The sequence below is a fragment of the Neodiprion fabricii genome, chromosome 5 (genome assembly GCF_021155785.1).
Source record: "Neodiprion fabricii isolate iyNeoFabr1 chromosome 5, iyNeoFabr1.1, whole genome shotgun sequence".
Taxonomy (NCBI): Eukaryota; Metazoa; Arthropoda; class Insecta; order Hymenoptera; family Diprionidae; genus Neodiprion; species Neodiprion fabricii.
Window position 1 is genome coordinate 14,071,136 of NC_060243.1, and position 22,483 is coordinate 14,093,618.

General features: G+C 38.3%; 2 protein-coding genes across 3 annotated transcripts in view; one reads left to right on the forward strand and one right to left on the reverse strand.

Annotated features, from left to right (window-relative positions):
- The window catches only part of LOC124183578 (sodium/calcium exchanger 1), a 1,216,563-nt gene that overhangs the window by 1,126,966 nt on the left and 67,114 nt on the right, over positions 1 to 22,483 (forward strand). The window lies entirely within an intron of this gene.
- Positions 18,738 to 19,595, reverse strand: LOC124183886. Its single transcript, XM_046573025.1, has one exon. It carries the CDS (start codon positions 19,593 to 19,595, stop codon positions 18,738 to 18,740), a length of 858 nt encoding a protein of 285 aa, XP_046428981.1.

Consider the following 22,483-nt stretch of genomic DNA (forward strand, 5'->3'; position numbering starts at 1 on the left):
ATAAGCATCGCAATGTACACAATCAATTGTATAAATTCGTGGTCCGATTGCTTCATAAATTGTTCACGTACATAAATGTGCGAATTTGACGAATGTCGAGTTGACGAAATACCAAACTTTGATTTCATCAGTGAAGTATCAACTTTTTCGAAGAAGTAATGATATTGAAACCTCATATTGGTGAAAAATTATTCCACTCTCATTATCTCTAACAGGTGATAGAATTGATAAATTAATACAGAGATTGGAAAGTAGTATGGATTCTCCATAAAACTGACGAAGAACTCCTCTCGCTATGGGGCAGACCGGTGTTTGCCAGTCAAAAGTAACTTATTAAATTTCACTCACATACAGAAATTAAGATGTAGTATCGATTTCCCATATAGTCCAGTGGAATTAGGTCAAAAAGTGGCAGATCGTGGTTGTAATTGGTGGGAAGCCAATTTTTTGTGGAATGGGTTCCTTTTACATATAGAAACATATTCCGAAGTTGCGCCATCTCAAGCTTTTCCGCACAATTATTTAGAGACGTTTAAATATTCCAATTTCGGGATTTTCTCCTTTTTTAGACCATTTTTCCTCTATTACTCGTAAAGTATCGACCCTACGAGAAAAATGTATAGAAGCAAACTTGTTCAAAATCAAATTTTACACACGGATACGTTGTTTAAAAAAATTTTTAAGAATTTTTTCATCGCCAAATTAACGATTTTCGATGATTTTTTATCGAAAAAAATACTTTTTTCACACGTATTTTGCAAACAATTGAAATCGAACAATCTTTCTCTGGAGGGTCAGAAAGAGTACATCAAACCTTCATGAAAAAGCATGCGCAGCCCGATCGCTGTGCGCTCGATAGTTTTTTCCGAATATCATTGTTAGTTAAGCCCGATTCGAGAGTTGCGTTATCGTAATTGTTAACGTGAGCCAAAATGAGGCCTTCTGAGTTGCTGCCGATTTTTTTACAGATACCTGGGACCTCCCCCTAACGTGTCCAACAAGTTTTACCATCCTATTGCAATTATTATGAACTAGGGCATTTTCCGAAAAATGACTCAAATTTGACCTTAGCAACAAATGCTAATAAGTTCGTCAATTATTGTCGGAATCGAATTCGGGAAAGTGGAACAGTTAGAGCAAAAGAAGACGCAACTTTTGAAACAAGACTCATGGTAATCGGACAGTTTGTTTGTTAACTAGAACACTTCAAAGTCGAAGTGACTTTGTTAATTAACAAATTACGATTTCGACATTTTACGAACGCTATTGTCTTCTTTAATATCAGTACTTGATATGCCAAACAATGTTTTTCGAGCTTCTAACTGATTTCATATCGAAAATCAAGTGAACAACTTAGCTTGTTGAGGCAAAAAGTGCGCGGCAGACCGTCGGGCGCCGTGGTGGGGGGAGAGACTCGCCGCAACCGCCAGGCGCAAAAATCGAATTCACTGTTTCAATAACGTGCGCGCGTTTTTTTTCGACAATATCTCGGGTTCTAATTGACGTATTTTGATGATTTTTTTTTTAAATCGATATGCCGAGTCGTGAGTAACACGAATATCGAATCACGTTCAACAAATTCTTTTATTTAAACACTCAAAATCGGACGGAAGTATAAATCTCGATTTTTTTCGTTGCTAATCATTAGTTTATTCATGAAAATTCAGATTTCCATGCTGAGTATTCGTTCACTTTATTATTCATCATTATGATAAAATGAACAAAATACTCCCAAATTTAAAAAATTTAATAATATTATTGTTGAGTTTGTAATATGTTGCAAAAATCAGTATTATAATAAGTAAATTATTATTAATTAATCAAATACAATATTATTCATTATTTCGGCCGAAATAATTATTTATTATTATATATTATTGTTGAGTTTGTAATATGTTGCAAAAATCAGTATTATAATAAGTGAATTATTATTAATTAATCAAATACAATGTTATTCATTATTTCGGCCGAAATACTGATTTTTGCAACATATTACAAACTCAACAATAATATATAATAATAAATAATTATTTCGGCCGAAATAATGAATAACATTGTATTTGATTAATCAATAATAATTCACTTATTATAATACTGATTTTTGCAACATATTACAAACTCAACAATAATATTATTAAATTTTTTAAATTTGGGAGTATTTTGTTCATTTTATCATAATGATGAATAATAATGTAAACGAATACTCAGCATGGAAATCTAAATTTTCGTGAATAAACTAATGATTAGCAACGAAAAAAATCGAGATTTATACTTCCGTCCGATTTTGAGTGTTTAAATAAAAGAATTTGTTGAACGTGATTCGATATTCGTGTTACTCACGACTCGGCATATCGATTTAAAAAAAAAAATCATCAAAATACGTCAATTAGAACCCGAGATATTGTCGAAAAAAAACGCGCGCACGTTATTGAAACAGTGAATTCGATTTTTGCGCCTGGCGGTTGCGGCGAGTCTCTCCCCCCACCACGGCGCCCGACGGTCTGCCGCGCACTTTTTGCCTCAACAAGCTAAGTTGTTCACTTGATTTTCGATATGAAATCAGTTAGAAGCTCGAAAAACATTGTTTGGCATATCAAGTACTGATATTAAAGAAGACAATAGCGTTCGTAAAATGTCGAAATCGTAATTTGTTAATTAACAAAGTCACTTCGACTTTGAAGTGTTCTAGTTAACAAACAAACTGTCCGATTACCATGAGTCTTGTTTCAAAAGTTGCGTCTTCTTTTGCTCTAACTGTTCCACTTTCCCGAATTCGATTCCGACAATAATTGACGAACTTATTAGCATTTGTTGCTAAGGTCAAATTTGAGTCATTTTTCGGAAAATGCCCTAGTTCATAATAATTGCAATAGGATGGTAAAACTTGTTGGACACGTTAGGGGGAGGTCCCAGGTATCTGTAAAAAAATCGGCAGCAACTCAGAAGGCCTCATTTTGGCTCACGTTAACAATTACGATAACGCAACTCTCGAATCGGGCTTAACTAACAATGATATTCGGAAAAAACTATCGAGCGCACAGCGATCGGGCTGCGCATGCTTTTTCATGAAGGTTTGATGTACTCTTTCTGACCCTCCAGAGAAAGATTGTTCGATTTCAATTGTTTGCAAAATACGTGTGAAAAAAGTATTTTTTTCGATAAAAAATCATCGAAAATCGTTAATTTGGCGATGAAAAAATTTTTAAAAATTTTTTTAAACAACGTATCCGTGTGTAAAATTTGATTTTGAACAAGTTTGCTTCTATACATTTTTCTCGTAGGGTCGATACTTTACGAGTAATAGAGGAAAAATGGTCTAAAAAAGGAGAAAATCCCGAAATTGGAATATTTAAACGTCTCTAAATAATTGTGCGGAAAAGCTTGAGATGGCGCAACTTCGGAATATGTTTCTATATGTAAAAGGAACCCATTCCACAAAAAATTGGCTTCCCACCAATCACAACCACCCTTTTTCCTAATTCTACTGGACTATACAACAGACGAGTTACTTTCGTCTTTCGCTCTTCAAAGGGGTGGTACAGAACAAACATTCTCCCTGATGATTCGTATAAGTCAATAAAATCAATTTTTCCAAAACGCACATCTGGTGCAAAAAGTTTTTACGAAGTACATTAAAAATTTGGTCGTTACCCTCAAAAATACCTTCTCTGATCAAAAATGCATATATTTAATTACCTCGCGCTAAAAAAAAAATCCGAATCACATACTATTTACTGCAAAGTACATGTCTGTTAGTTCACAATAAAAGCATGATTGAAACTTGACCTCTAGATTCCACATCTCTCTGGAATCACACTGGGATCAGAACGACCCTTGAGCTTATCCAATTACAAATGATAATTAAGTATGAATAAAAAAAGTCAATATCACTTATGGAAAATCTAGACTAGAGTCATGGTTTTGAGTTGAGTTATTTTGTTCTTAAATTGCGTGCAGCCAAATTCCGTTGCACGGGGTCTAGTCGCCTTTCGAGTAGGTCGCATGTCGACGTGGGTGAACGCTCAGTTTAGCGGTACGACCTTTTAATTTTTGGTTTGGTACGGGTATGAATCGAGCTTCGGATGCATCGCCATCAGCTTTCTTGTAGTAAAATTAGGAAATCAAGAATTGTTTGTAATTTCAGATATTGAGTAGTGCTACGATTACCGCCGTAGTTTTGCAGAGGACGATCGCGGTTAGCGTGTCAAGTAATCGCTTGTTTTCAGTTTTTTCCCTTTTGCTAATTAATTAGAGTACGACTGGCGCTAATAGGATTAAGTTATTTTGGAGAATTGGTTGTTCTTGATTTGGTTTTATTTTTTAATTGTTAGTTTCGGTATCGCGAAGAACGAATTTTGAATTACTTTTTTTTGTTTTTGTATCGCCGCTATTGTAAAATATGATATTCAATTTTACTTAGCGTGTTTTTGTCAAGTGTCTCTCTCTCTCTCTTAAATTACCCGTTCCCTCTCCGCGTACTGAGCTACCGAGCATATTAGCCGAGGTTTAGCGAAGATAAATATTTTGAGGCGTATTGACCATGCCAGGCGCCCAACAGAATCTCGCGATATCTTTAGTAAGATCCGTGATAGCCGCCGCATTATTGTGTACGCGGTAAGTACTCGGTCATTTTCTGCGAGTGACCGAAGGACGGGAAAAATCCATGCCACAACAGATAACAAGATAACGTCAATAAGTTTCATTAAATGTTCCCTATTTTCGACAACTTCCTTTTGATGTTGTTGAATGATTTGTTGCTGAACGTCTTCTGATATAATCGATTTCTTGTAAGACACATACATTTCGGTACACTGAGCGTGGAAAGATGACATAGCGCGTTTTTTTAGAATCTCTAGTTTTTTTCCAATTTCCGAATCCGCGTCTGGCAAACGTTTTATTTTGTTCTCGTATATTACCTGACAAAAACTGCCTGCATACAAAGCAGTAAATTTTATCTAGGCAAAAACATCTGAAATGTAGAAAAATCCGCCAAGTTATCGAAACCAAATCACAATAAAAATTCAAGAACGACTTAGATGTTGCCAGTCTCTGTCGTGAAATCAGGAAAGAACCCCAAGCCCTACGATCTCAGTAAGTAGGTATACGTCGTGAAGTCGGACCTCGCTGTTTCGTGTGGTGATATCGAAACATCATTCCAAGCGCTACGTACTCGGCGGGCACATTCGCTTTATATTTTTTAACGAGACGGTCATACTTGTTCGTGACGTGTGTGATCCCGTGTAATAATTCCGTCTCCAAGAGTATCTCTTACCATCTATCAATGAACTGATTTTTTTTTCAACAAAAGGAATTGTGCATCGGAATGACTGGTTGATGACAGATTGTTTAATGTTACTAACACATCGGATTTGTTACTTTTCTTTGCCACTTGGAATTTATTTACATATTTTATAGAATTGAGGACTTCATAAGATTCAGTCTATTAATCAGATAGCTTTAAACAATAATATTATCGTATAATTTCAATTTTGGAATGCACATGTGCGATTCATTCGTTTATTCAAAATCATGTGTTGTTGATTGCAATCCGAAAAACGCGCTGGCACGCAGGCGCCGAAGGCGCCTGCACACCATCACTCCCGTGCACTCGCACGCAACGATTTTAGAAAAATGTATACTTTATACGACTGATGCCGATATAATATTCTGAGTCGTCAAATGTTCAATCATTTGTCTACAAATGAATAAGGTCGCTGGGTCATGGTGTCAGAGAATATAACTATAACATAATAATAGTCAATCTCCAGACTCTAACAGAAGGTCTTCGTCATATTTTCGCTGTGAGATTGTAGCATATTCTTTGCTGTGAGATTTCTTCGACACGGTGTGTGCTCAATACGCACGAGGAACCCATTAATTCCTCTCCATGCAATTCTAAGATTGCCCTTTATTACGTTATTATGAGCATCTTCGAACATGGTTAGTAAAAATTAAAATATTTTTCAGCTTGCTAGCAAGGAAAAGATATTGGCAGGTAAACTGGTCATATGAAAGCTTTGGTTGCTTGTGTCATGTTACGTATTCAATCAAGTATACTGTTTTCATACAGCATCGAGTTTTTATTCCGCGTGATTAAATAAATATTATCCCACGCCATAAAAACATGTACAATTTATATTCTCACGTCATTATTCCGCAAAATGATACGATATCATTGGTAATTGATTTTCAACAAAAATTTGCCGGCCAAGTACGTAGCGCTTGGAATGATGTTTGAATATCACTACACGAAACAGCGAGGTCCAACTTCACAACGTATACCTACTTGCTGAGAGATCGTAGGGCTTGGGGTTCTTTCCTGATTTCACGACAGAGACTGGCAATATCTAAGTTGTTCTTGAATTTTTATTGTGATTTGGTTTTGATACCTTGGCGGATGTTTTTACGTTTCAGATGTTTTTGCCTAGATTTCATCACTTTTTGTAAGTATGCGGGAATGATACTGCTGTACCGTAGTAAACAATGAAGTAATTGTTAGGGACTACACTCTTATACATATTCAGATATGTAGCATTCATAGTTGAGAACGTTCTGACTTACAACCATCATGAGAATGCAAATAGTATTACGGCTGATCCAATTTACGCACGGTTACATGAATAATAATAATATGGCAGTAGTCTTTCGAAGACTTGTGTGGTGCACCCGATCATATTATGCGTCTGTAGGCCGTGTCAAGATCTTCAATAGAAACACCCGCATTCGCATGAGGGATAAGGAAAATTGCGAGCAACCTTACGTAGACTATCTTACGAGCTTCGCATCAGAAGCGTAAGATTCCAAAATGTAAACACACTTACAGACATTCTTACAAGTTGTGCTCGAAGAGGAAAAACACTTTCTATATTCACACTTACGTAGATGTAGCCGGACTGAGTCCAAGCCTCAATTCGCTGATCCAGCGCCGGAACGACATATTCCGTAACCACAAACATCTATCTCAATTTTCTAACAAGTAATAAAGACATTGCGAGGATGCGACAGGATGGAGAAAAATTTATGTCTTAAACTGAAAGTGATTCAAAAGTTCCAGATGGTAGTTATTTTTCCAGGGCAGCATTTTACTGCTTGTTTAGTACCATATAGAACCATGTACAGGTGAGCAAAAGTAATGTTTTGAAAGTGATAAGAAATTGGTGAGAATACAGAGTTTACATTGTGGGTGATGGAATGCGTCGGAGGTGGAGCCCATTTTTGTTGATTATCAGCGTTACACGAATGAAAATGAAATTCATGCTGTTAAAGTTATATTAGTCGTCGAAATGTGTTTCGTGAAGCGCCGAACATTGAAGCGTGTAGCGCTGAGGTCCTTGAAAACGAGCAACGTGTTGAGGTCGAAACGCTAAACCTTTAGTATAATATAATACACCTGATACAACACCTTGATGTTACCGTTAGTCTATTGAAATATTCGCCCGCTTCTGCTTTCAAATTATTTCTCCAATCTTACACCAACACGCTCCGCAGATTACATTCCTGTTTGATGGACATTTGAGATACGCTATTTTATAATATTCTATTTCATTAAATAATTGTAATTCATGAGTGGTGTACGTCAATTTCGACAAACAATAGTTTGCACGAAATACTGACTTTTATGCATCGTATCTTGTTTTAGGATTCACTTCTGAATCTCAGAGTTACTCAAATCCATTAAGGTGCTGTTATGATTGAATCGAAAATTTTATACAACTGGATACATGTCTATTGAGGTCCAGAGAAGCTTGCAAAGCGTGATGATCTGCTCATATAGTCAATTTGACACCGGCATATATCTGAAACAATTCTTGAGTTTAAAAAAATATGAGAGCATAGATTAATAACAATATAGTCACTTGATTGTACTTCGTAATGCAACTCTATTACTTCAAATAAAGCTGAGAGTAGCAGCTAAAGTTAGCATTCAAACGTGTTTAAACTTTTTTGAAATAAAATAATGCAGTTCAGTTTTATCGTCATGATGCTATAAAATAGTTGAGAGTTCTAGTTATTTCACCACATTTTGATTTTCATACGTCACTACCTTATTCGAATAAAAATTAGAATCTTAAATGCTAATTCGTGCTGCCAGCTACAACTTTGTGTACTGCAACAGTCAAAGCAGATAAACATGCTTGAGAGATACGATTACGAAAGACAGCACAATCCGCACAGAAATTTACAAGTCCTCAGTAGAGCAATCATATGGTAACAGGTGGTTTATTAGTAATAGTATTGTGGTCAGCGCATACCGCTTGTTGCTGTAAAGCCAATGGTGCTGATGGATAGGTAGATGAAGTTAATAATTGGAAAGTCAATGAAAGACTGTTCGAGACAGTGAGTGATACATAGAGTGCTAATTTCCAAGTAGCTGTCCTTCTGTGTTAGGACGTAGTTATGCCACAGCGTAATGTTAGTGATTTTAACAGATCAATGGTCGGATAAGAATGGGCTGGGTGACTGCGAAACATAAAACAAAAAACAATCAGGATTTATTATGTATGTAGCTGAATCAAAGGAAACGATTTTAGTTCATTACATGAGGCTGAAGTTAGCGATGTTATTATAACGAAACATGATGGAAAAAAAGGATCGTTGCCCAATTTTAGAATGACTTTTTAAGGAGTCTGCTTTCCAAAGTGGGAGTATGTTTTGTTTATCATGGTTTACTAAATATTGTGCATTCTCAAAGGTGCGAAGTGATGATTTTTCTCAAACATGCAACGTTACAGCAACGTTATTAACTTCATCCTCATCTCATTAATGTGTTTGTACATATCATATGAGATTAAGTGATTCCGTCAATATGAAAATGTACAGCGTACCACTGATTTAAGTATTGACACATGTATAGTAATCTTCTTGGTGAATAGTTAGTGGTGCTGAACAACAGATAAATGAAGTAAATGCTTAGTAGTCTGATGACAATCGGTTTGTTCCAATAAGATGTGTAGAATGTTGAGTTTTGCACAGCTGTCGGTTATCTTCTCTTTGAAATATCGGCTTGCCGAAGTTTAACATTTACAAGTTCCAATGGTTTCGAACAGAATAGGAATGTTCCAAATGACTGTGAAATAAACGAAACAACAAACAAGCAAGGAAAAGGTTCCATTTTATCAATGATAAGTATTACACTGTGCGACACTAAATCAAAGTAATATATTGAACAAATACATACTAAACATACAAATTAATAAACAAATAAGTCATACATTTGGTGAAGATGAAGATGTTGAGGCTAAGCTATTCATATATTAAATGTTATGTGTATAAATATAATCTAATGAGAATTAACGAAGTATCATACCGTTTGATTTGAATGAAGCATCGTGAGTATTTTTCCAATACTTTGGTGAGCATTGTTCTATCTGATGATTCATGACGAGCGAACAACCTTCTTCTTGGCATTTGCTTAATAACCATGTATGCTTGTCACAAATGTTGCTGATCATATTGTGTTTGTTATTCAGACTGTTTGTCGAATTTGTATCCGATTGCAGAATATCTCAGCTTTTCTTTGGTTCGATTCTGTGTTTACACCTACTTCGGATGATCCATTTTGTAAAATCACAAGAGCCCGTAATGCAGATGCTATTAATAATTGAGCTTTAGAGGGTTGGACTAGCTCTCTTACGAGTCAGTGGATAAATCAGAATCTCTACTGGACGTGTTGACTTTTTATACACACAAATCATGCTTCTAAAAATATCGAATTTCAAGGGAAAAATTCTGGCCCTCCAATTTTAAGCTTCGTCTGGCAAAATGCCGATAGCCTGGTACTCGGGTAGGTACTTCAATATACCTGAGACCCATCAAAATCCATTATTAACATGTTACGGCTTCCCCTCGTAAAAGTTAATAATAATAACAATCTGCTTGAAACCACAGTGGTCATTCTATTTCACTCTTATGACACTCGATCACTGCTTCACTCACTCACTTATTTTATAAGACCAACGGCATGACCGATTTTCTCGAAATTTGCAAATTAATTTCAAGATTGGATAACATGTGAATAACTAAATAATAATAATTTATCATGAATATTTTACGATCGACAACGTAACAGCGTCATGACGCGGCCATTTTGTTTAAACGGTTTGCAGCGCGGACAGCGCCATCGGGCTGTTGCATTATTAATTAATAACTGCTTTATCCAGCAGCCATTTTGATTTATCAACACACTTTGCCACTTTATACTGTTATACTGGCCGAATACAAATTGAGATTTATACCAAAATCAATAGGGAGCGAGATTTCGATGCGAAAAATCTGTGCTTAAAACTTAAAGTCGATTCATACACGCGTTCGAGCGGAATCGTGTCCACAAGGTGCTCTGGCTTGGAGAAGGAGAAGAAAAATAATTTTTATTTTCATCATCTTTGAGAGCTAATACTGCGGAAACCACTTGACAGATTTCGATCAAACTTTCTCACTCAGGTTATATCGGCCAGAACTATCAGCTATGTAAGTCACATTTAAAAATATTCACGCGTTCGTGAGATATAACGAAATGCTTATACACGGGAAGATGGGGAAGTAGTTAGGCCGGATAAATACATTCTCCGCTAGCTTTCGCCTTCGTAACTTGGCGGCGATTCGCGGCCGCGAATCTAGATCATATTTTATGCTATACTCGATCCAGTTATAATCTCCGTAATTTTTGACAGAAAATGAGCAAAACTTGTCACGAAATTTTGCTGGCGAAAAATTTAAGCGAGGTTGAGATGGTCCTGTCGAAAGTGTGTCAAGATCTTTCCGATTTTTTAGTCTATAGGATCACTACCAATTTTTGCAACCGAGATAACGTTATATACGGTCGACGGTGTTGTTGGCAAGGAAAATTTTATTGGTGAATCATGTTGTTCTTTAGTAGCCTTTGCTTCGATAATTTCATTTGAGCAAGACACAGTGCTCGAAATTGCTTTGAGTTTGGCATTAAGTTTTCTCCCACTGCTTATCTTATTGTCTTTATTTGTGTCTTTAGAAGTTTTAAAAAACGTCCTGATGTCCTCGACCTTCTTCATGTTTTGCCTTAAAGTTAGAGATACCAATGTCAATTTAAAAAAATTGTGAAATTGATAGGTAAGATACGTTCATTGCCATCTTTCGAATTCCAAGAATTCCATCGAAAAAATAAAAAATGCATCACAAAAATAGTCTGCTATGTTATAAATATTACATTATATCCCACTTTTGATTATGTGCAAATACATGTCGAAATTTTCTTTCCCAAACTCGTAGCTCATTCATATTCTAATAAGTACTTTGAATAAAAAATAATTTGTACAATATTTTAATCCTAACATTCGTGAATAAGCTTATTGAAGTTTAAAAAACACGTAGTATTGCATATAATTCAAAATGGGTTAGGTGACAGGTATATGTTATACCTATACGATATATCGACTAATCGTAAAATAAAAATTAATTTTATCAACGCACCTGCAGTAAATACTCCGGGGCTCAATAGGATTACATTGTTATATCACAATACACAATACGGGACTAATCAAGTAGCCAAAAATGTGTAAACAAACGAATCGTTTCAAGTTAAAACTGGATTGCCGCTTGCCGCTGCGCTTGAAACCTCCCCACCAGTCATCGCGTTCACCTTACGGTTATCGGAGTCTGACATAGGCTCTCGTTGCGCCACTCAATAGGAGGTGCTCTTGTTCCATCACTCAAATCCTTATTCGCAGCGAACCTGGGAATAACGCATACCTATATATCGCGTATACATATTGTATTATACATATTGTAGCCAGCACATATATATCTTGTGACGTGGATTTTTCCCGTACCTTGATTACTCGGAGGAAATGACCGAGAACTTACCGCGTGCACAATAATTCGGCGTCCCGCGATGTAAACTGGATCTAAAAGAATATCGCGAATTTCTGTTGGCCGCCTGGCGTGATTAACACGCCTCGAAATCGTTAATTCGCTATATCTCGGCAATTAACTCGGTAGCTCAGTAGCGTGGAGAGCGAAGGGGTAATTTTTGGGGAGAGAGAGCGAGACCTTCGACACCAACACGTTATTTAACCAAATTAAAATAAAATGAAATAATATATTTCACGACAGCGATAATATCGACAAAAGAAAGAGTAATTCAAAATTCGCTCTTCGCGATTCAAAAATCAAATACTTAGATCTAACAAAAAAAATCAGAAACAAATCTAGAAGACCTCTAAGCCTACGTGCGCTAGTCGCTGCCTTAATAATAAACAATAACTCAAAAACCAAAACCAAAATCGTACTCGACGCGCTATCCGCGATCGTCCTCTACGAAATACAGCGCTCATCGCCAAACCACAATGCTAACTCGCAAGGGCAATAACTAGAACCAAACCTTTTTCGACGCGCTAATCGCACCTCTAGTTTTTATTCGTAATTACGTCTGTCTCCACGGTAATCGTATTACTTTTATCACAACGCGTCCGAACTCAATCCGTATTCGCAATTCCCTCAAATTTCACAAATCGCCCCGCTTACCCGAGCGTTCACGCACGACGATATGCGTCCTACACTAGAGGTGATACCTTCACTCAAGCTGACTCGACTGGACCCCGTGCAGCGGAATTTGGCCGCACTCAATTTGAAACAAGAGTGACTCGACTCAAAACCGTGACTCGACTTTATACCGTACACAAACCAAATGTTATTCTCCGTGTTCTCGCGAGAACTCAGACTAGGGCCATCAAACAAGGAAATCGGCAAACAAATTTCGAGTGCTTCTCTAACTCAACGAGTAACTGGCCAACCGTTGATCGGTGCGCCGATCTAAATTGCACTCGAAATACGTTCGCAAAGAATTAACAGCGCTTAGCGCTTCGCAGCCACACCAAAAATGCGCCAACACCATCCTCGGCCATGACGCACACAAATTACTACTCTCTGTATTTTTTTTCATTTTCTCTTTTCTCAACAACAACGTTAGCGAACCGTCGCCAGGACTCGAGTGTCGAGTTCCGCTAATCAGAGCCGCAATTCGAACATGCCCCGAACATAAATGCTATCAGTCGTGAAAAACTCTTCCGCTCCAATTGGTGTTCTCTTTACGAAATTCTTATAGCCTAATTTATCGCTATCGTTGACTCCCGCTGTTGCTGGGCGCTGATTGGCTGTCCAAGTCTCCGGTATCCCGTAGTTCGACAGTGGCGTGGTGACGACTTCGTGAGGTTGCCTGACCTCGGTTTGGTGAGTGGAGGCTGCGGCTCGCCGGCCATCAACGCGAATCTCGTCCACCTTGGCTTCCCTCGCGGCAGATCTCTACGTTGGCACTCTCTCCGTAGCCTCGTGTGAGGCCCTCCTCTCGTCACGCTCCGTCGCGACTGTGATCCTATAACGCCGTCGAATTTGCCGCCGATCCCGTGTATGATGTCGCATTTACTCGAAACAAAAAAAAAAATCCTGAAAAGTCGTATTCGCCAGACCGAAAAATGTCCCCTCTTAGAGTATCGGATGCGTCACCTTTGCCCTGGCGCTCTTTTACGAAATAATTAGCGGTCTGATCGAGGGATGCCTAATTTCAAGTTTCATCTAGGGATCGGGGAGCCGTTTGGAACGCGCATCAAAAATGCTACGTCACAATCTATAGGCTCTCGTGGGTCTATATATCCATACAACAATTTTAACGTTTTTTGGTTTATATCTATGACCCAAATACGTTTCTAACGAAGGGCTGTTTCATTCTGTCTTTCACTTCCTATTGTAACGTTTTGAAGAAAAGAGACTGAGAAAAGTGGGCGGTAGAATATTTATTTAAAAGTCCGATTCTAGATTTAAACGTCACGCCTCTTTCATCTCCCAAACTCAAGTGTTCAATCAATTTGTCGATCGTTGTCACGTCAGCCAAGTCTTCGTTCGTCCACTGTCTTGTCATAGATCGAACAATCCGAACGTTACACTTTTATAAATTACTAATTTCGATACTCCACGTTCTTTGCAATTTCAAAAATAAAATATCTAAAACTATTTCATTTTTTTCAAATATATCTTCTCATGATACATTAAAAAGTTTTCTCTTCAGAAAAACACTGTTCAAATTACTTGGCGTTGTTTTTATACTTTTTAGAGGTATTGGGGGGGGATGTTTTATAATCACTGTGTAAGCGAATTTTTCAATCTCTAATTATTGGTATTTCTGGGGTGGGCATTCAGTATCCGGGCGGGGGGGGGGGGGGGGGGGGCTGGGTGGCAAGCCCCCCCCCCCCCCGTAGTTACGCCAATGTGGCCGAGGTGCAGTCAAAACCAGCGTCACAGTACATACAGTAGAATCCGAATATAACGACTCCGTTTATAACGACTAACTGTTTTTAGCGACGAAAATGCAAACTCAAATTGGGTATCATATAGACATGGTATGAAAACATATCTGTATAGTACGAATCCGGTTTGAGCAACCATCTACTTATAGCGACATATTTTGACAATAAAAAAAAATAAATAAATAAGTTAAGACTCGTAACGCAAGCGAAAATGAGTTCCGTGAAGCGAAAGTGTTTCTCAATTGTAGAAAAAAGTGCACCGTTGAGAAGCTGGTGAATCAAATGTAACCCTTGCGAAGGAATTCGTCCTGTCTCATTCTACAATATCCACAATAAATAAGAATAAACATGAGATAGAACCTCTATTTAATGTCAACGTTTTGAAATCTAAACGTGTGGGGGTATCCACTCAAGAACAGGTAGATCAAGCACTATTACAGTGGTTTAAGCTTCAGCATAATGAGGGAATACCCACAAATACCTATAAAGACGCTTTCTGCTTCAAGAAAAAGCTAACTTTTTTGCTCGAGAGTTGAAGATTCCTAACTTCAGTTGCTCAATGAGTTGGATCAACCGTTTTAAAGTGATACACAAGATCGTCGCTGGTTAGTTTGCTGGTGAGTCTCTGTCAGTTGAACAGTGTGATGTGAGCGATTGGTTGGAAAGAGTTTGGTCTAATTTGCACGCGAAATTCAGAGATGAAGAAATTTTTAATGCAAATGAGACTTGGTTATTTTATAGATTAATCCCGGACAAGACATTGAAATTCGAAGGCGGAAAATGCACGGGAGGAAAATCTCTCTATCTAATAAAAAAGTTTCAAACAAATGAACGTAGAAAAAGATTATAATAACAATAGTAAAAAAAGATTATAATAACAATAGTATACGCATGAAGTTGGCGGTGGGGTGAGATCCCGAAAACAAAACAAAAAGCATCTAGCAAACCCTTTGACAGCTGTCATCGGCTGTTTATGACAGTCTTTGACAAATATCTTTATAGGTATCTGTTTCTGACGCGCAAAAAATGAACATGCAAACGAAAATTATCACGATGATTCCCGACAGGAATTGTCTTTTTCGCGCGTTGGCGTATTGTGTATACGGCACTCCAGATCGACACGCAGAGGTGAGACTGAGTATCGTTTCAAATATAGTGGATAATTGGTCTACATTTGCGGGTTTTATTACAGGTAATGAGTCAAACGGTGCTGTGATTAAGTGACCTGGTGATTACAAATCACATGTGAATAAAAATGCAATATATGCAGCTGCGGATATTTTCAAGATATGTTTAATCGTGTATCGCGAAGAACAAATTCATCCACACCGGATCGGATCACAAAATGGAACACAATTCTCGCTACTCTTCACCGGCGACGGAGACAGTGGACACTTTGATGTCTTGCAGAACCAAAATAAAATTCAGATAGTGAGTAATAAGTATGAAAAGTAACAATCAAATAATAGTAAATCTAAATATATCACCAAACAGTCAAAAGGACAGCCAGGATTTACGATGACAATGGAGAAAGGAGGAGTTTCAAGCAGCAGACAAGGCGATGAAGATGGTGGATGGTCGGAAGTATCACAAAAGAAAGAGGAAAATAAAATTGTAAGTGCGAAGAACCGAATAAGCCATAGAATAATATACACCAAATATTCGTATAACCAGGAAAAAAGACGACCAGGATCGATGTTGACTACAAGAGAAAGAGGTGTTTTGCGGAATGAACATCAACGCAAATATAGAGAAAAAAATAATATAAAGAAGGTGATTTTGGAGAATAACCGGCAGAGCGGCAGTAAAAATAATTCAACGAAGGGTGTCGAAGAATTGGAAGAATCGATTGCGATGATTGATTCGGAAAATAAATCGAGAGGACCACCAACCAATGTGATGTACATAGAAGAGCGAAAAATTAGACGACGGGAACAGCAGCGAAAATATAGGGAAGCGAACAAAAAATATCATACTGGCTTTTCAACCAACGAACAGAAAGGAGGAGTTTCAACCAGCAGACAAGGCGATGAAGATGGTGGATGGTCGGAAGTATCACAAAGGAAAAAGGAAAATAAAATTTTAAGTGCGAAGAACCAAATAAGCCAGAGAATAATAATAAACAAATATTCCTATAACCAGGCAAGAGGACGACCATGATCGATGTTGGCCACAAGAAAAAGAGGTGTTTTACGGAGTGAACAGCAACATAAATATAGAGAAAAAAAAAATATAAAGAAGGTGATTTTGGAGAATAGCGGGCAGAGCGGTAGCAAAAATAATTCAGAAAGTCAAGGAGATAGACAGATATCAATAGAGAAGGAACACCAATTTTCAACCAACGAATGGAAGCTTAGATTGATGAAAAAAAGAAAAGTAAGCACAGAAGGAATTGAAGTGGACAGCAAGTGCAGGACCTGTCATTAAATTAACATGAAGAAATTCGCCTGTCTACTAGACAATGCGTAAGGAAATAGTGAGGCGCGTAGCGCCGAGATGGTGTTGGCGCGCGAAGCGCGCAGGGGCGAAGCCCCTAGTTATCAAATAAAAAGAATATGTGTGATGGTGGCAGCCAACGTGAGTGGCTCAGTTAAAACAAAACCTCTCGCAATCGGGAAATCTCAATATCCCAGATGTTTTAAAAATGAACGGCACTTGCTAGTGGATTATAAGAGCAATCGTAAGACCTGGATGCTCTTAGTTGACAACTGTCCTGCACATCCCAATATTGCTGACCTAAAAAGCGTAAACCTGGTGTTTCTGCCTCCTAAGACGACTTCGGTATTGCAATCAATGGATCAAGAGATTGAAGAATTAAAATTCTTGACCTCGTTGATGATGAAGTGGTAAATATTGGTGAGCAGTTAGTAAGTGTGTTATGTAAACGTTTTGACCCGAGTAGGGGCCATCCTCAGAAGAAAACAATTATTTATTTAAACACCAAGAACATAGAAATTCAACAGTTAAGAAGATGAGATCAATGGATATCACAATATTGAGAATAATTATCCACTGTACATTGGAGAGTAACATTCCAAATATCTATTCTAACTAATAAATGTATGTAAACTGCACAAAAAAACTGTATGTCAGCTGCACTAGAACCATTCGACCAAATAATGGCCTTAGAAGATCGGCGTGTATCCGATGCCTAGGAATCTTTGGGCACGCCCATGGGGTCAGTGTGATTTTTGGTGGGTTTCCAAATATGGACTACATTTAGTTGTTATCTCGTCAATTTCCTTATCTATCCCTGACCACCACACAAACGAACATGCCAAAGCTTTCACACGTGTACTGCCAAAGTGACTGTGATGTAGTTCTCTTAATACTAATGGCTGCAGTTTTTCTGGGATAATCACGTAATGGCCCCATTAGAGACAGTTATTTTCGATTGTTAGGGCATCTCGCCTGTTCCAAAAAATTTCTAGATCAGTATCATCATTTTCTTTCTCTGACCATTCATCCATGCAATGCCTCATGACTTGACATAAAATTCGATCTTCTCGCGTTGCTTGTTGGACGTCTTTCCGAATTAGAGAAGTGAAATCAAATTTTTTCATTTCGTTCAGATATGCGTATGCTATATCTTGTAACACTGGGAATTTTTTCGCGTGATCATCCGTATCTGACAAAGGTAAACGACTTAGCCAGTCCGCATAGTTCGACGTCCCTCGAATGTGCTTAACTGTGTAACGAAAAGGGGCTAAAAAAAATTGCCCATCGCTGTAAGCGTGCTGCTGCTATTTCAGGTATAGATTTTGTATGACTGAAAATTCGTATCAGAGCCGCCGAGTCTGTTTGCAAGATGAATTCACTTCCGTATAAATACTCATAGAATTTACGAACTCCGAAGATAATGGCCAGGCCTTCTTTGTCTATTTGTGAGTAATTTCTTTCTGTGGCGTCAAGAGTACGGCTTGCAAAACAAACTGGGTGATCTGCGTCATCCTGATCCCGATGCGCGAGTACCGCGCTAGTGCCATAGGGCGAAGCATCACATGTGAGTACTATTGTTTTCTCCGGGTCAAAATGAACTAGAACTTTTTCTGGTGACAATTCTTTTTTTATTGCTTCAAAAACTTTGGTGCATTCATCCGTCCACTCGAATTTCCCTTTTTCTAAACTTGCGTACAATGGTCGCAATTTTTGGGCCATGTTTTCTATGAATCGGCTATAATAATTTATAGATGCCAAAAAACTACGTAACTCTGAAACGTCTTTGGGAGCTGGTGCATTTTTTACACTCAATACTTTGTCCTGCAGCGCTCATATTCCTTCGCGATTTATTTTGAACTCGAGATAACGCACTTCCGGTTGTAAGAAAGTCCATTTTTCAAATTTTAAACGCAATCCAGCTTCACTTAAACGTTTCATTACTTTTTTCAATCTCAGTAAATGAGTCTCCAAATCAACAGACGCTATCAAAATGTCATTAATGAAAACCTAATAATAATGTTGCCATTATCCTCTGAAATGATCCCGGGCCGGTTGATACCCCATAGGGTATCTATTGTACTGGAACAATCCGAGGTGCGTACTTATTACCACAAGTTTTTTTGAATCTTTTGCTAACGGCAACTGTTGGTAAGCTTCTGATGGATCGAGCTTTGTGAATAATTCACCCCTTCTTAGAGTTTCCAAAACTTCTTCAACTTTCGGTAAAGGATAATGATCAATTTCTAAGTATTTATTTAGAGTGACCTTGAAGTCACCACAGAGTCGAACCGAGCCGTCGCTCTTCAGCACAAGCATCACCGGTGAGCCCCAGTCACTGTATTCTACTGGAAAATTTATTTTCAAAGCTTCTAATTTTGACAATTTACGCGCGACCTTCTCGCGTAACGCCCATGGTATTTTTCTGGGTTGCAGGAATTTGAGACGAGCTTCTTCTTTAAGTGTTAATATTAATTCTCCTTTTGTAAACGTGCCTATGCCGGCTTCAAAAATCTTAGGGAATTCGCGTTTCAATCTTTCCGTTTCTACGGTGTTTTTTACCTTTACAGTTTGCTTCGAGCTATCTAGCTTGCTAGTAACGACCGCGTGCATATTGTTTTGGAAACGAATTGGCCACAACCCAAAGGCCTGCAACCAGTTGCGACCTAGAAGGGGTGGACCTCCCTGTTTTACTACGTGTGATATTAAATGATTCTTAATACCGTTTCTCTCTGCTGTTATCTTTAAATATCCTAAAGATGGTATAAGAAGCTTGTTGTACGTTCGCAGTGTTACTTTAGAAGTTATCAACGGTGCGTGTGAGAAAAAATTTTCATAACACTGCTTAGAGATTACTGCCGGTCTGGCGCCCGAATCTATTTCCATTTTCAGTGGTGAATTGTTTATTGTAATCGTTTAAAACTGAGGCTCCACCATAACCTCTAATACTTTTCTGTTTACTGACTCACCCGTAACAACTTCGGAAGTATTTATGGCTCATACTGGAAAAAAATCGCTTTCAAAACAGTCGTTATCAAATACTTCATTTTTGTTTACTCCCTCAGCTATTTCTCTGTCTACGTAATTTTGAGCGCGCCAAGAATGCTGTTTTAATCTCTTTTTGTTACACATTTTATAAATATGACCTTGTGTGCCGCATTCGCTACAATATTTACTCTGTAAGTAACACTCGGATTTCATGTGATTTTTCCCGACGCAACAGTGACAAGCCGTTCCTGAATTTGTTTCCGGTGGTCTCGATGATTTATTGTTGCTTCCCCGCTAATTCCATTGCCCTTCGGATGGTGCTCCGCGTCTTTGCGGTGCGCCTGCGTATCCTCGCCCCGCGCCTCGATTTTGCGTGTATTTCACGATATGCATGTCTGCTTTCTCCTGCGCGGTTGATACTTCTTTCGACGCTGATGTTGTTTGAAAACCCCCGGATTTTTCATTAGCTGACTCAACTGTTTTTGCTAATTTCATGAGATCTTCTAGCGTGGAAGACGACTCCTTTAATAATTCATATCTCACTCGCTTCTTTTGAACACCCGAAATAAGTTGGTCCTTTACTTGCGTGTTAATTTTCGTCACTACGAACTGGCATTTCTGCGCTATTGTTCGTAGAGCTAGTACATAGTCTTGTATAGACTCGTCGGACTTTTGTTTACGTTCTCGGAAGGTGTATCGTTGAAGGTGCTCGTTTGGTTTCGGGCTAAAGTCGGCAGAGAGTTTTTCTTTCAGCACCGTACATGTGAGCGTCGAAGGCTCGGCTGAACCTGTGATTCCCGGTAATTCGGCGAAAACCACTGTTGAAAGTCTCGTCAACAGAATCGTGGCTTTTTTTTCTCTGGTATATCATTTAGCATTATGAAAGCTTCGAGCTGTTGCACGAAAGCTTCCCAATTTTCACCTTTTTTAAACTGTTCGATCTGACCGACCCACATGGCTGCCATCGCGTGCGATCCACCGATTCGAATTTCCGGCACACCTAATTCTATTTTAGTTAGTATCTCAAGAAATGGCCCTGTCTCTTTCACGAATTTTCGAAATATCTTTCGAATAGTGTCAATTGTCGCGTTCGCACTGATTTCAACTTTAAACTTGTCACATATACTCGATAACTCGGTTTTATGTAAATCTTGAATCCAACCCGTTCGGCCACTATACACAAGTTCGTTAATTTCCGCCCAATTTATGTCCTCATCATTTCTCAACATACTTTTCTTAATTTATGTATTCATCCCATTCTCGTCATCACTGAGGAGTCATGCAATAAGGGGCAATAAAATAGTCTGTTTGCTATATCGCGATTTATTAACGCTCGGTGTTTCCAGGTATACAAGCCTCGTGGGCCAAAATCCTACTGACTAAATTTCACCTCGCGCATCACCCATCGATACACTCATACATGCGACTTTGACGTTTCGCTCACGTGACGCCTTACGGCTGTCACATAAACAATTAAGGGAAAGTTTACCTTATTTAAGATCAGAGTATAAAACACCAGTCAGGAATCATAAAATTCAAGAAAGAGAGAGATGGTTCTTCGGATTAGGTGATCGAAGACCATTGACAGCTGCTTCAATCGACAAACAATGTAGATTACATAAAATTATTTACACTTATTGAATAAATTAATGGTGAGATATTCCGGAAAGCAAAGGTCATAAAGTTAATGAAGGTGCCGACAATCATTGTGAATTGGGATCCTCATCTCCCAGTTCTCCAGATCAAAAATAATTCGGTAAACTGTTGAACGTAAATAGAAACCAACAACTCTTGAGCAAATTACCGGTAACCCTGAGAGAAGGCAAACGGGGATAGCATGAAATAGAAACAATAGCACAGTGGGAAACTCAAAATATGTACAACTTATTATTAGAGCTAGACAATGTGTGAAATGTGGTCAGTAAGGAGTTTGTAGACATTACTCAGGTATTCAACATCTTGTCTAAGGTTGTCAGAATTTGAATGCCCTATAATGTTTCACATCTCTAGTAATAGGCATTTACAGTATTTAGCTTCTTCACCGAGGATCTTTACATTATCATAAATCAAGGAATGATCACTGTTGATCACATGTTTTGTTAGTGCCATGTGTAGGTCATCATTCTCATGAATATTACGCTGGTGTTCTTTAAGTCTGGTATCGAGATGGCGATCAGTCTGTCGAATATAGACTTGATTACAGTCTTTGCATGATATTTTATATACCACATTTGATCGTTTACCCATAGGGATCCTATCCTTTCCAGAATCAAAGACCAATTGTAGGTCATGTGAATTTTTTCCCACAAACTTAACATTATGTTTTGAAAACAACCCGTTCAAGGCTTCAAAGAGACCAGATACATATGGGATAGAGATAAAAGTGGTGACAGATCGGTTGTTATCATCAACACAAGAAGAACAGAAGGATCAAGAGATTATTCGAGCCTTGAAATCACACTTTCGTAAAAACCTTGTCCTGAAAATTATCCAATGTCTTGACGGCGGTGAAGCCAGCAGTACTGAGTACTGGTATTCTAAGGAAGCACGATGCCTGGATCAAACTCACGCAAACGACCATTTTCGACATTTATAAACACGCTGGGTTTATCCGCAGAATTGAAGACTGTACTATAACCTCAGACGCAGATAACGTTGGCGAAGAAGACGACGTACCGCTGAACGTTTGGACAAGGGCTATTGATAATCAGCTACCCATAACAAACGAGGACTTTGAACAATATGCGTGTATTGACGATGCTGTCGCCACAAGCGAAGAACCGTCG

Excerpts from the sequence above, each read along its gene's own strand:
- LOC124183886 (XM_046573025.1), bottom strand. The coding sequence starts at position 19,595 with ATGGAAATAGATTCGGGCGCCAGACCGGCAGTAATCTCTAAGCAGTGT.